At 39.3% G+C, this 15,787-nt stretch overlaps 2 protein-coding genes across 5 annotated transcripts in view; one reads left to right on the forward strand and one right to left on the reverse strand.

Moving 5' to 3' along the window:
* The first annotated feature begins 8,362 nt into the window (after window positions 1–8,362).
* Qin (tudor domain-containing protein qin) overlaps window positions 8,363–15,787 on the forward strand; it is a 312,288-nt gene continuing 304,863 nt past the window's right edge. The window contains exons 1-5 of one of the 3 annotated variants that reach the window (XM_072003142.1): window positions 8,363–8,900; window positions 10,232–10,501; window positions 10,582–10,664; window positions 10,798–11,001; window positions 11,083–11,163. In XM_072003142.1, the coding sequence (XP_071859243.1) occupies window positions 10,243–10,501; window positions 10,582–10,664; window positions 10,798–11,001; window positions 11,083–11,163 (627 nt within the window). In that variant the 5' untranslated portion in view covers window positions 8,363–8,900; window positions 10,232–10,242. Of the gene's footprint in view, window positions 8,901–9,525; window positions 9,840–10,231; window positions 10,502–10,581; window positions 10,665–10,797; window positions 11,002–11,082; window positions 11,164–15,787 lie in introns of those variants that run through there. The other 2 variants (XM_072003140.1, XM_072003141.1) reach the window with 2 other exon arrangements.
* Window positions 11,275–15,787, reverse strand: part of LOC139987183 (uncharacterized) — a 68,874-nt gene continuing 64,361 nt past the window's right edge. The window contains exons 2-3 of one of the 2 annotated variants that reach the window (XM_072003145.1): window positions 12,843–14,356; window positions 11,275–12,376 (exon numbers count right to left, since the gene is read on the reverse strand). In XM_072003145.1, the coding sequence (XP_071859246.1) occupies window positions 12,014–12,376; window positions 12,843–14,356 (1,877 nt within the window). In that variant the 3' untranslated portion in view covers window positions 11,275–12,013. The remainder of the gene's footprint in view (window positions 12,377–12,842; window positions 14,357–15,787) is intronic. The other variant, XM_072003144.1, reaches the window with a different exon arrangement.

Here is a 15,787-nt window from a genome sequence, read left to right on the forward strand (position 1 = left end):
CCGGCCTTTAATAAACTTCCCGGGATTTTCACCGAGCCGTTGCGAATAACTGTTACCTATTACCTGTCACGCGCACGCTTACGAGTTTACCAAGCCAGCGAGTACGTGTAACGTGGAACTAGGTCCAAGATGCGGACGTAAGAACAAAGGCCACGGAACGATCGCATGAAAGTTTCGTGTCGAAGAAGAAAAATGGAAAAGGAAACTCGCGAAAGGGAATTCTCTGATCATTGTCACGTAGCCATATCTTTCCCACGCAGTTCTAAAGGAAAGGGAAATATTCTTCTTCCCTTTTTTGGGGCAATTTCGAGTCGCACGATCCCGCGGTATAGTTTGCTGGCAGCTTTGCATATTTGGCACTCGAACGACGACAAAGTGGACAACCTCGACTAGAAGAAGGTAAAAGCTCGACGTATCGCAAGGGGAGAAAAAATAGCCAACGAACGAAGACGCTGCAGGGACGATTGTGACCCAAGTGTCCCTCTGGGGACGTCGCGATACACCGAGGGGGTCGGTGTCATTAACGAAGCGCGGTAGCATGAAGCGTCCTACAGTGTATCATCGACGTCGATGAACAATGGCCGGACCAGGCTCCGGAGTGTTATTCGAGCATCTAGTTATACACGGTTATTCAGAAAATTGTGCTTGAATGAAGTGTGCATCGCTGATTAAATAATACCGGACTGTGCAATAACGATTTCATCAATTTATTGCGCATCATCGATTGAACTTAACGCTGGTTCTATTAATTTACCGACATTGGGCCCAGAGGGCATCAATTTGTAGCCGTCGCATCGGTTTGCTAACAGCACGTGCTATGCCAAATTGCGTGGCTGCGATGAATCGACGCCCCGGTCCGTGATGCACGCGATCGCTCGTGTGCAATTTTCCATCTCAAAAATTGTAAATTCAATCAGGGCAAAGACGCGACTGTAGAAAAGAAAAGAACAAAACTAAAGAAAAAGACGCCGGCTATTGTTGCTCCTGTTCTGTCTGAAGATTCGGACGATTCGCTATTTTATTCCAATCACGTTTTTTCAATGGAACGTCGTATCGAATCGAACATCTCAAGACCTTCCTCGGAACGAAGGAAATGAATTCGCGAGGACAACGTTCTGGCCACTGTGCTTCGCACCTTCGCGAACGCAACACGATGCTATCGACGCAGCCGAACCGCGAAAGACTATCGAAATGCCAAATGTTTTCACTGCGTTCGACACGAAAAGCGTGCGTTAATAAATTTGGAATACATCTGTAAATATTCGCTGATTGCCAAACTTGTACTCAGACGTACAAACATCGCGCTCGCGGCACTCGAGGAATACAACGACTGAAAACAATCTCTGTTGAGAATTTGTCATCTTTGATTTTGGATTGTTTAATTTTTTACCATAGTATCGCGCTCAGACATGGCTGCTATACTGATTGGAATTATTTTGTATCGAACGAACAGTAATAATATAATGAGAGGAAACGTTCATGTAGCTCGTGCAAGCTTTCAAGTCTTACAACTGTTCAACGTTTCATCGTTGAGAAAGCTTGATAAAAATGAGAATAAATGATCGTGATATTACGTTATATTCAGTGCGTGGGATGAATGGAGTTGAACATTCCAGTTAGCGTCCGATGACATCTTGTTATACCAATTTCAGTTTTCTCTTCGAACCAGGAATAGCGTTTGTTCTAAATTTAATATACGATATATTTAAATATTTATCTATGCACGACATTCTTTCGTCAGAGCGTTGATTGGCTGAGTTAGAGTGGCTCTTTGCTTTGATGACTGAGAACAGATATCCTCCTGCAAAGGGTCAAAGGGATTTTACAATTTGTCCCACAGATATTTTGTTTCTAGGATGGAATAAAGGAAATATTAAAGCAGTTAGATAGTTTGAATCGTTTCGAGTGGATTGAAATGGTTCGAAATTCCAATTTAGCTGCTGTAAGCTTCTGCTTGTACGTCGCTGAAGCGAGAAATTGAGATTTTATTTTCTTCTTGTCTTTACACTCGTTATAATAAATTAAAGTTTTATGCAATATTTGAAGCAACATTTAGTGGAAGTTGCTTTCTACAACAAGTTTCCGCGGAATATATCGGAAATATTTTCTCAGGAAACGTTTCTCTTCGTATTTTCTTCGGCTAATAACAAGATTTTATTAATAGCATGTCTTCTGCCATCGTAAACATTAAGAATCATGACTGCGAAAGTATCAATACGAGTATCTACCGAGTATGATAAAGATCGAATTACTGAATGTGCTTTCGAGGGATCGTCAATTGCGAAATATCTGTAGATGTTGAAAAATGGCAGAATGCGAAGATAATGAATTATTTAAAACAGGATGTAACGATATACAGAATATTCAGATACAATGTCGTCGTCATTTCAAAACCGAAGTTGTGATGAATTATAAAAGAAAAGTTAGGAATTTGTGTGTAAAACCTGTATCGAAACGTTGCAAAATTAACATATGGATATTTCACGAAATGACTCTCAAATCACATTAAAGAATGTTGAATGTTTACTCCGACGTAAGGGGGGAATATCTGCTTTAAACTTTACAGAATCGAATTCTACGATCATTCCCAACGTACATCATGAAATTACGCAAGTTACCTGAAGATGAAAGAAATTATCTGCCAAAATAATATGGCAGACTTCATCTTTATTAGAAGAAGATGGTTTAAATGACAGTAAATTTGTGAAGACTTAAACTTCACTGATAACATTAATTCATCGTGCGAGAAGGCTTAGATCTCTAGCAAACGAAACTTCTTTCAACGTCAAGTCATTAAACCCATCTGTCGTCTAATTTACCAGTTTACCAGTTTACCATAATTGGGAGATTTCGTTGTTTAACGCGCTCGTCTGTGCGAAGGACGTAGCCCATTTGGTCGTATTAGAAACGTGGAGAAACAGCGGCGGAAAAAAAGTGACTGAAAGAGAGCAGAGACGCGGAGGAAGAAAAACAAGTCGTCGTCATTGTTGCTTTCGACAATGTAGCTGTACGGTTGGAACACGTATCGCAACGAACTTGTATAGATGTTACGTTAAACTGTGAAGAAAGCGAAGCACGGGGCCGTCGTTCGCATGGAAACTGGGGTGAGTTCTGCGAAGGAGTAAGGAGAAGAGCTGAAGGGGATGAGGAAAACGGAATACTGGAAAGAGCGTCGTGCAACTATCGACCACTCTCATTTCGTCATTTTCTTCGTTGTGTGTATCGGGCATATCTTGGGTCTTTCGAGTAAATTCCGTGCAATCAACTAGTCAGGATGAATCTGCCTGCCGAGTGGAGGCGAGAAGTCGCAATAAAATTGACGATCGAAGAAAAAGAGAAGTTGTTAATTTCCTTTTCCCCAGCGTTACTCCCCGCCCACGTTACGATGGATTCGATCTTGTCGTTAATCTATCGATGCCCCAGCGTTATTGTCCATCTTGTGCAGGAGTTTTCAATAAAAAAGAAAAAAGAAAAAAGAAAAGAGTAAAAAGAAGGAAATGACACCATGAAATATTAAAAGTTCCGCGCCAGTGTACCACGATGACGGGCACGACGTTCGTTATTTGTTTCGATTACTCGACGAAGATTAATACGCGCTGGCTAATTAATACGTCAGCTATCTCCGTAAACTTTCTTCTTATCGCGGGATGTATCTTACGGTGTCGAGGACTGATGAAAAGCCTGCCGAGGTAAAGTAACGCTCATCACCGTTAGGCGCGTCTTTATCGTATAAACTAAGGAAAACTGGATTCAATAAAGAGACCAGGATCACGATCGAGTAATTGTATAAAATTGTATATTGTGATAAAAGGGAAGATAAATCCGGCTTCTAATCGATTCATCGGCAGAGTTTGATATAATCAGCCATTCAGGGAGTTGGTCACAGCCACAGCTGTCTCATTGACTTTCCGCAACGCAATCGGCTTTTACCCTCGAGGGAGTAGATACTATCCGACCAGAACCGAGAAAGAAGAATCAGCTGTGCGTCGGTGTAGCAAAAGTAGAATGAGGACGTGGAAGAAGCCGAGTAGTCGCGTGCCAGACAAACGTCTGCTTCGTGCATCGAAAAACAGGAGTTCCACGTATAGTTGCAAGAGAATGGGATAGCTTTTACACGAGCATGAATGTGCGCGCGTGCGTGCTTGTCGTCGAGTTCTCGATTCGCTGGAAAGTGAACAGAGCGGAGAAAATAGAGCAAGAAAAAAATGGTGAAAGGGAGAAAGAGATATTGACGGTGGCGACGATGGTGGTAGTAGCGATACGTGTGAAAACGGTCTGAAAATAAAGGGCTGAAAGAGGGTTACGTAGCGTCGCAACCCGACTAAGCGGTCGTCGCAGGAACGAGATAGTCGTCGCGCCTTCCTCCTTTTGCGAACACGAGCGAGAGAAAACGGTTCGGCCGGTCAGAGTAGAGCTACAAGTGGTGATAAACGAGGCCGAATCCTCGTTATTGCCCGTTAGAGAAGCCTCGAAAATTCCTGCGGAATTCAACCAGTTGATTCCAGCCTGAACTCGTCTGCTTTTATTATCGTTTCTTGTTTCGTGAACACGCGGATTTCTAATACGAAGTTCACGCGTTCGCGCGTCCAGTATCGGTGTTCGAACGGAGAGCCGAATAACGGGGCGGCTTGATAAAAATTCCCTTTTACAGTCAGAAAAACGAGGATAACCGAGCGTCGAGTCGTCTTGAATTAGACGAATATCATCGCTAGTACAATTCTGTTTCTTATGAACAGTATGTGTAATGAATCGATCTGGTGTTAAAACGAAGAATAGGCTGTTAGAATGTCCGAAGTATATCGTGTAATGTTATACCACGTTCTTCGCCAGTTCAACGGGATGGAGAAATCTTATTATAGAAATACGTAGCCAGAATAATAAAAGCGAACAGTTTATCATTATTTGGAAGCCAATTCCTGTTCCAAGAGACCAGACGGTTTGATAAACACGTCGTATTCTCGCGTCGAAACGATACATCGCCCACTTCGGTTCCTGAAACCATCTTCAGCCAACTATATTTTGCTTAAAGGAAACGCCTATCATCCTAGCTGGGTGCTCCGGCTTAGTATAGAATATACTTGTTGCAAAGGAGGACAAGAGGAGCGGTGATCGTGCAAAACCGTTCATCGCGCGGCGAATTTCACTCGGAAGCATTCCGCCGGCTCTTTCTCCGAGAAATCTCCGGTCCTATGACGGAAAATGAAATCCGATATTGTAATTCCACGCGCTTGTGTAACGCGACCTGCCATTGGAAACGTCGAGAACGACATGTGCGTCGCCCTTTTTCAAACCCGACGCTGCTGCACTTCGTGAAATGAATTTAAAGCGTGGGCGGCACGGTGACGCGAACGTGAACGCCGCGATATTAAAACACAAAACGGCTGGATGTCAGACTGAAATTCACTAGAAACCACTGGCTACGCTTTATACGAGCTACAGACACCTAATAATAACGTGACGCGACGCGGCCACGTGTGCTCGTTTAAATTCGACGTGTGAACGCCAAATATGAAATTAGCTATATCCCAAGTTATCTCTCCGCCGAGTTCGAACGTCGCGTCGCGTCGCGTCAGAGGTACTCGACAGGATTAGCTCGAAACCTTTCGACGACGTAACCTCGCCTGAAATTTTCCATAACGTCCGAAAACCGTTCAACGTGTCGTCGCTCTTTCCTTCTTGCCATTTTAGTTTCTTTCGTCGTCGAACCACACGCCGTTCGCTTCTTCGTTCGTTTGCTGGCCAACCCGACTTATCTGCTTGTTCGTTCGTTATTCCGTGAATAAATAATTGAACGAACATGCGCGTGCAAAAGCACGATGAAAATTTCAATCGATGGCTTTTCGTCCGTTCACTACTTCAAAATTATTCATTGATCTCTTCTTCGTAGTCCGGCCACTATTTCACACTCCCTTGTTCCGCTTCTCTTAATTTCTCTCTCTTCCTCCGTCTCTGTTTCTCCCTGTAGGAGCGGCCACGAGTCCTGCGACAAGGAATTCTCCGCTCGCACAGCATCCATATTAGCCTATTCGAAAATCCCGCTCCACCTTGCATTTATGCCACGCTGATGAGCGTTACAGGACACGTTTCGCAATTGTAAAACGTACGTCGAAGTATCTGTTTCTTTCAACAGCGATATAGCTGGAGGGAAACGGGGAATGGCCTATGAATATCTGCCACTTCGACTAGCGTTTAATCTAGGTCAACGGAATTGAATGTAGGATTGAGTTGAGATACTGTGACTATAGAGTGTCAAGACAAAATACATTCGGAGCAGTACTGAAATTTGATGGAATAGATTCGAAATAAATAACGACAACGTTTACGTCCGGGATCGTATTTCGTAAGAATTTTCATGGTTAAATATACCATACTGAATTGGAGTGTAAACGCACGCAAAGTGCTAGAGTAAATTTCATCCTGTTTCTAATGTTTCTTACCTACGAAAATCCCTCTTGTGAAGCACACTATATCGCTGCTTTGTTGACTACAAGTAATTCCCAGAAGCTGTGTCACGCTCAAAAGAAACATCTAGCGTCCTACTCCGCATTCCTTTTTGCCTTTCAGATAAAATAAACGAGAATGGATGAATGGGACATTGTCTATTATGCTGAACACTATATAGTTTATTTGTAATGAGATTTCTTACTCTTATGTTTGAACTTTACACGCAATAAGCAATTTCGACATCCTAACAGCGTTTCATAAACAATTTAGTTGTTTTTACGCTACTGATATAAATCTAACGACTAATGCTCACGTAGCCAGTTCTTTAACATTCATAATGACGCATTGAACTTGACCCGTACACAATTACGGTAGGCTTCTCGAGCGAACTATTCGTTCTAACGCGAGTAAACAGCTTCCAGAAAACTCTCTTTTACTCAACGCTACTACTTCATTCGTGCAAGTGTGCGAGGCAGAGACAGGCTCGAATAATTCGTTCGTGCAAGCCTGAGGTTCCGTATCTTCGCTACGCGGCTACTTACGTTCTTCTTCTTTATCTAACTAACAAGTTAAGCGTGGCAATGGTACACGCATTTGACCTACGTATATGTATACGCGGATGTACGGGAAGGCAATGTAAATAAATGATTTCAAGTAACGCCAGGCCACGCAACCGCTGCTAAATCATCCCGCGGATCAATCTGTCGCGTATTACAACGGTGAATCTGGGAATGGGAAACGTTGAACATCAGCCAGGAAGTAATAGACGAGTGATAGAGTTGAGCACGGGGAATTTTTATGGGTAAATCGATGTTGCACGCGGAAAGGGCAAGACTGTATGAGAGGGAAACGTCAGGCGACTCGTAGAGGGGCAAAGAGAAAGAGCGAGAAGGACAGCAAGAGGAAAATAGCAGGGAGAGAGAGAAGGCTCGACTGGTCGAGGAGAAGGGAGTAGCTGCGAAGGAGTGAGCGAGAGAGGAAAAGAGAGAGAGAAAGGTGAAATGTGTATACACGTACGATAGAGCGACAAAGAAGGTGAGAGGCAAAGGGCGCTAGAAATCTGGAGCGGGGATAGATCCAGGGGCTTTTGCGCTGTGCACGCGACCTTGAATGCCAGCCAGCCTAGACCTTGCCACAGCTCTTTCGCTCGGCTTGCCTAGTCCAGAGACCGCTCCGCCTCTACATACATACTGTTGTTTCGAGCGCCGCGCCGGCCTAAATCCGATATCTCGCTTCCTCTTTCTTCTTGCCTCACCTATCCTATGGCTTGCGGCGGGTTCAGGCCGCGCGCGATCGCGCCGATTACGTAAAGATAAAAACTCGAATAATCGCTGGCTGGATCTCTAGTAATTTTACTTAGAGTCGTATTGGTCGGTACAATTATTTCTGAATTGCATTTTGTAGAGGAACTTGGACCTAGAATCACATATTGCTATGACTGAGCACTATCACATACTATGACTGTACAAAATTGAATCTGTACTTACATTTCTTGTCACTGCGTTTGTAAATACGATATGAATTTTTATATAAATATATAATTTTCTATAATTAACATATTCGTATGCTCCTTAATGCATATAATGTTCTTCTCATATAATGTTTATTTTCAATTCTACGTTGAAAATTTTGAAGGAATAATTTAGGACGATCAAACTGGAAATCAACGAGGAGGAAATTCTACAGAATATCGCATATTTACCATGCAAACATCGAAGGATACCAGGTCGTAGCTTAACTTTCTATTTATACTCTTCTAATGATGAACTTGTACATTTTTTTCTAAACAAAACTGATTTATCTGACCTTTATCGTAAATATACAAGCATAGCAAACCTACGACTGAAAAGCAACAAAACAGATAGTATTTCTAAGATACGAATTTAGAAACATTCTTACTTACATCAGGCATTTTTATGACATTATGCTCTTTCTATTTGTAAAAGGCAGACGAAGATATCGTTTCACCTTATGATATACATGAATACTAGATACTTCACTGTAGGTTTGTGTCTACTGATCACGGAGCATTTAAATTGAGATTTATATTTCAAATCATACAAGAATAATACGTATCTGAAGTATAGCGTTCAAGGTTTACGATTCTGTTGCTCGCTGAAGCGTTCGCGCTAGATGGGATCATAACGGATCTTTGGACGCGACCGCGCCTAGAATCCAATGGGTCCAACACAACTCCGCGGTTTATCCACCTGACTTTTTATGTTTTTGCCAAATTGTGCACTTCTTAAGATTGCAGCGGCATCTGCCTTGAGAATCGCGAGGCGTTCGTAATCACGTGACTACAATTGCACCGGTTTTCTACTCAGATGTTACCGATCACATGATCTATTGAAGTTCGTGCCAAATTACACCGATTCTTCATTTTCAATGGGTAGTGAGCTTAAATTGATTTTGAGGAATTATGAAATTCCTTATCCTAAGTTTCTAAGTACTAGGTAATTTTATTATCTTTGTATTTTATGTCTCTTCTGAAGAATTGTAAATTATGAAGTAAGAAAAGCAAAGTATCCTTATGAACGATATAACACTTTTAATAAATATAGTAATATATGTTATATTGTTATATATATGTGTGTATCATTGCGAGTAACTTTGTAAATAATATATTTTATTGTATGACATATAGTACGATAATATGAAAGAAAAAAAATGTAAGCAATATTGTGTGTACATAAAATTCCACGAACGTAAGTAAATTCAAATATGGCTGATGTTATCACATGTGGTTTGCTATATATAATAAAGCTTTTATAACTTATTCTATTATATTTAACATTTTACCAAACAATAATATAATATAAAAAAATGATTTTAAGTTCTAGCGTTCTTTATTTTAATACAAAATCAAAATATTATAAATTAAGGTACTATTTATCAAAATATGTTTCGAAATACTTTTGTTGTTTATAGATGTCATATCTAACACCGATGTAGAATCGTAGTACATAACGTACGTAGTACATAAATTTGTAATTGTGCTAAATCCGATATAATATTCAATCAAAGTACACATTTTTACTACGTTTCGTCTGTCGGAATTAATTTGAGTTTGCTTTATTAGTTTTGTAAAAGATATTTTACTCTATTATTTAAAGGGTGTATTGCGCGGGTACTCAAAATCTTGTGCCGCCACTGGGACAGAATTCAAATGTGTGCCGCTTTGAGTTCCGCGTGTCGTATCGTGGCGTGTAACTAAACAGGCTCGTTGATTCGATTAGTGAGTGTTTGAAATTGGTGATCGTACGAGTTATTCATTATGAATAAAATGATGAAGTTCAGAAAAAATTTCAAGTATATTCAAAATTACAATTTTCCACCTACAAAACTTCGAAATGTGTTTTGTACACAATGTAAACACCAATTTTTTTTTGAAGGTAATCATTCACGTTCCCGAGTCATATGCTTGCCGGTGTTTTTTTCTTTCGATTATATACATGTTGTACATATTAAATCTAAGCGAAATACTTATTTTTAACCTTTTGTAATGTAATTTCATCAATCGTACTGTAAAGATCTTTTGATCCAGTTCCATACATATATTTTCGTTTATGACATTTTATAATGAGAAAAAATAGGAAATTTACACAAGAAGCATTGTTAGTATGCCTGCTACTTTCTTTTGTAATTCTAATATAAATGATATCCTAGAGGTTAGAATAATATATAAATTAAGGTTGATAGCATTGTTTAGATTTGTGTTACCCATGTCCATTTGTAAAGTATAATCAGAAAAAATACTAAGAAAGCTTTATCTTGTTTGTTTCAGCATTTGTTCCTATGCGTGGTATAGTACCTTTGTTATTAGACTGTGGACATATAATATGTGATAAATGTGCTAAATCATTTATTAATCAACCTTGCCCTATATGCAATACAATCTCAGAGTGTGACAGTAATAATATACTTGAGTTACCTCTAAACATATATGCTTTGGGACTAATGGTCATGTCACATAATCGACCAATTAATACAGATGAGCAAGATATTTCTTTTTCTAAACCTTCTACTTTTAAATCAAAGCAACAGAGCATACAAGGTCTGTATCATATTAAAGAAGGAGAAATTATATTTTTTAAACGATTCTTTAAGTTACGGTAAAATATCCTTTATTTTCAGGTTTATGTTCTGAATGTGGAATTCAAGCAACACTAAAGTGCCAACAATGTAACGTTCTCTTTTGTCATATTTGTTATTCCAAGGTATATTGCTTATTGCGACTGCTTTTTATTACATTATTATTTGTTTGTTTTTGGGGATGTATCATTGATTGCATTTTCTATAAATTATAAGAGTATGAATGTCATAGTTAGTTTTGTGTTTATGTTGTATTAGATTCATGGGAAAGCGCTACAAAATCATTCAAAGATCATGCTAACGGAGGAAAATAATGAAAATTCCTTTATTTTAAAAAATACTTGCTCAGAACAGTGTCTTGAACGGATAGGATACTACTGTGAAAATTGTGATATAGCTGGATGTTCACATTGTATGATACAATTACATAAAAAACATAATTATTTGCCTTTAAGCCAACAGGTTTGTATTATAGCCGATGTAAACAATTTATTAGTGTAACGCTGAAAAGAAATAATATAGTTTTATTCGTGTGATTATTAGAACAGTAAACTGATGACTGAATTCTACAACGTGTTTAACCGTGTGAGCGAGAATCTCAAGAGAGTTCAGCAGGTGCAAAAGGTAAGTTTAAATTAATTTTTTATTTTTCTTATAGAAAAGTTATTAGATCTTAGAGGAGATTATTAGGAATTATAGTGCATGCATAGTAAAGAAAAATATTCATGTTAAATGGTAAATAAATAATTTTATTATGTACTTGCAACAAAGTATTAAATACAAATATTAATCATTATCGTAGAATCAATTTGTTGCAATATAATTAATTGTACAACTGTTGTAACAGTTGTAACTGTTCTCTGAAGTAGCAGAAATTTTCAAATTAATTTATCGTCATACTTGTTTATAATTGAGTATAATATGTTGCATATATGATATATACCTAACATATAGAAGACCGTTATTTGTCTGTGAAATGCATGTATAAATGCAAACGTTTTTTTATAAAGTAATAAAGAATATATGCTGTTATAAATAATTATATAATACAAATATGACTAGAGGGAAGAGAAATACTTATTGACATTATCGGTTGTTCCATATGTGTCCAGTTCCTGCATTTCCAGTTGCTTTAAGTGCTTGAATAATTAAATTCTGCATATTAGTTAAATATTTCATTACAGTAATAATGTAGTAATTTGATTTTTTCAATCTAGAGATCTTATACCAAAATTTTCTTATAAAATAAACTATATATATATAAGAATAAATCACACACAAACCTATAACAAAAATATTGCACATTTTTGAGTTTCACAAAATTTCTCCACATCCAATGATGTGTAAGAGACACAACCTACAATCGTTCACTGCTATTTATAACAAATAATGGCAACAAGGTATATACGTTCAATACGTACTGCAGTTGAATCAGCAAAATTACAATAATTTAACTATGATCTAGACGTATCGATTATTCATTTTCTTTCTGTTGTGTTTGTTGTTTATCCTTGAGCTTTTCTTTTTGCTTCTCTTTCTCTTTCTCTTTCCCCTCCTGCTGTTTCTTCAGCTTTTTCTCCTTCAGTTTTGCCTCCATCTCTTTAAATTTGAGCTCTAAATACCGATCTACTTCCGGACCGGTGAAGTCCTCCGGGAACTTTGGCATTATCGGCAGAATGTACTTGTAGAGTCGTTCGTTTAACACGTATAATTGAGTTGTCGTTTCGCATTTCACGTTGAACCACCAGTCGCACGTCAACGCCACTTGACTGAATATAGTACCGTTCGGGCATAAAAACGATGATTTACCACCATTAAGATCGCAGTAATGCCATACCTGCGAGAATAACATTATTATCATTGTTAGAAATCGCAAAGCAACTTGGAAATTTCTGTATACAAGGTGAACAAGAATAGGTAGTACAAGTATTACGCAAAGACAAATTTTTTCAATCATCGTTTTTCAATATTTGTATACGACAATAGAAGCGAGAGTTCCAATAATTCTTTAATTACTACAATTAATAGATTTATTAACGAAATTATTAACATTACTTATTACTTGATAATCTTTATGACATCATCCAGGCATTAGTCATGAGAATTTATTTTTTCATAGATCTTTCAAATTTTTATATATAACTACAACAGATCTTGTTTCATAGTTTCGATTTATATCTTTATAATATATCATTCTATGTTTAATTGTTCCACTCATTCTTGCCTAGTTTGTAATATAAGTCGTCAATCAATTTTATTATTAGAAATTTAATATTAGAAAGTACAAAAAATAAAGACATTACCTGGCATCCAGTCTCCGGATCGCCAAAGAATCCTTTGTAACGCTGCTCCTTACAATTGAAATTCGTACGAGGTATACTAGAATAGGCCGGATAGTCGACATTAGCCTTTCCTCTGGTAGCACCATATTTCAGCGACGTCTTTGGGACAACTTCCGTGGTAACAGGTGGCAAGGGATACCGTTCCTGTTGCAATACATCGTCACTCAAATCCTCCGTGATAGCGTAGGAATGATCAGTCGAATCTTCGTTGGTTTGCGGTCTGACCGTCGGTAGGAACGATTCTTTCTGTTTCGTTGGAATTTCTTGCACAATAGGAACATAATATTCCACCACGTTGTTGTTGGTCAAGCTGTTCGTGTTGTAATTCGACTGAGGTGGCGGTTTAAGCTTCGTTTCATCCTCGTACGATGTTATTTTGTAACGTTCAGGATCATCGGTCAAATATAGCGGATTTGGTGTAGCTTGAAATCGCGTCTCTGTTATTACCTTTGGCCTCGTTTGCGGTCTTACCCTGAAACTCGTTGGTTTCTCCGGTATCCTGGGTGGTAGAGGTGCCACCACTGGTGTTAAAGGAGACGCTTGGATCTGTGGGAATTCTTCCTTTTTCGTGCTGTGAAGGATATTCAATATCTCTACAAGTGTCTTTAGACTATTGTCTATGTTATCCTTGTTCAATGTTTCTGGTAAACGTTCACTTAGTTGAAAACTTTCCATTATTTGTTGCAGGTTTACGTTAGGATTTCGTGATAGGGCGAGCATAGGAGATTGTTTACTCGCTGGTAGAAGTTCCAACACGTTGGGATACACGTTAGGTAGTGGAATTTGTCGGTGATCTTGGAAATCCTTCGCAGGATAATTAACAGCAATACTTGGTCTGACATTATAATCAAGCATGTACTCATCTCGTACATTACTGTAAATAGGTTTAATGGGTTGTTTTCTAGGCAAGTGATCTCTGCCATTTGTCGTGTAAGGTCGTAATGGTCTCACGTTTGTATAGTATCTGTTCTCCTTACGGATAGCTTGGCTGGATATCGTACTTATCTCGGGATACGCTACCTTTTGATCCCGATACAGTTGATATGGTATCGGGTACTCGTCATAATTGACCTTCGAAGTGTGTCTCACGGGTGTGAAATAGTCGCTATCGGCTCCTACGTTTCGCGGATCGTATTGTATCGATGGAATGAATTTCTTGTCTTGATTCTGTACATTCGTGCGATAATTGTTCGTTCTTCGTGGCACGGTATTCACTCTGACGAACGATTGCGGGCTCTTTCTCACTCCTACCAGGCCACTTTGTATCTCTTTTCCAGGAGTGCCTTGTGACACCGGGTTTTGTCCGTTTACGTAGTTGTTTGCTACGTAGAACGTCATGTAGGGTATCAGTCTCCTGTACCTTTCTTTGAATTCCTCCAGCGTGATCTCTGGCAACGATTCGTCATCTTCTTCGTCGACTACGACTTTCGTCGAGTTTGAATCAGAAGATGCTGCGCTAGTCTTGGTGTTTAACACTGTAACAAAAAATTAAGATTAATTCGTACGAGATTTTTTTATGTAGAATAGGTATTAAATAAACACGTATATTCTACAGAGCACAGAGAATGCAAAAATTGTCGACCCAATAAAACTAGCCGGCATGAATAACGAAACGCAAAAAAAGGCTATCCCGTTAACCAAGTAAATAGATCGATCTGCGCGCGAATCACAAGCTAGGAAACAACTTGCATAGAATACGCTTGAATGGTTTAACGCAATTGAAGTACTGAAATGGTTAGAGGGTCGCGCATTTGACAGACCGTACGAGTCCCTCTGAAATTTAAGTGTTTTAGAGTGTTGCGCGAGCGTGTCGGTGAGAGAAGGACAATAAGAATAGGAACGATCTGGTAATTGGTGAGTTCTAATTGCTACGACGATCCTGGTGCGGCGAAGCAGATAAAAAGACCAAATGGAAATCGAGGGCGGAGGGGAAAACAGAAAATTGGAAGAAAGTGTGTGACGCAAGAAGAAAGAGGGGGAAAAGAATCAATTCAACGCTGCCTTATAGCAACGCGTGAGACACCTTCTTAATTGGTCTTTTAAAAAGCTACCACGTGCATAATTATACCGCAACGCGCCTACCTCTTCTCTCCCGCTCTTCTTAATCTTAATCTTTTCCCTCTTGCCGGGATACGCGCGAAGTAATGCGTACGCTGCACTCCGGCCTGGTGAAATTAAATTAAGGGGAAAATATTCGTAGAGCTGGCCAACGCTTTTGTACGTGCACCGAGATAGCAAGAATAAAGACCGTGTCGGTGTATGTACGAACACGCATGCTGATATATCGAAGCACTCAGTGCGCGAGCGCGTTTGTTCCCTTGCGTGTGTGTATGCAGTCGTGCAGGATATATTCGCTCTGGCACGTTCGAGTGCTGCAACCACTAAAAACATACCAATCCTCCGGCTCTGCTCTCCTCTGGCTTCGACCCTCAACCCTACGCGTGTACGACTACTTTTCCCCGTTATTCGCGTCTTGCTCGATCGTACAGAATGGTTCAATCTTTTGGTGTTGCTGCAGACGTACGTACGCTGCCTGGTTGAATCAAATATCCCTGGAAAATGGAGTCTGTTCGATCGATTCCGTTACCAATTATTCCCGTGTTTAACAGCTAATTATGTTTTCTTCATTTTGGTGTTCTTCATGCTTCTTCGTTGCAAGGTATTTGCGGCTCTCTTTTTTTTTTTTTGTTCGTACGTTTCGAACGGATTTATTAACTTTGATTAATAGGTCTTGGAAACGGAGGGTGGAACTGTCTGTGCGGCGATTCTTTGTTCATTCTGAAGAAAGATACAGTTAACTCTAGTTGATAATATTTTGCTTGACTACGCGGACTTTGATCAATATAGCTACTGCACAGCGCAGCTAATTAAGAAGTTCTTCATGTAAAAATAGGAGAAGTTACTTT

This window comes from Bombus fervidus, chromosome 5 (genome assembly GCF_041682495.2).
Source record: "Bombus fervidus isolate BK054 chromosome 5, iyBomFerv1, whole genome shotgun sequence".
NCBI lineage: Eukaryota > Metazoa > Arthropoda > Insecta > Hymenoptera > Apidae > Bombus > Bombus fervidus.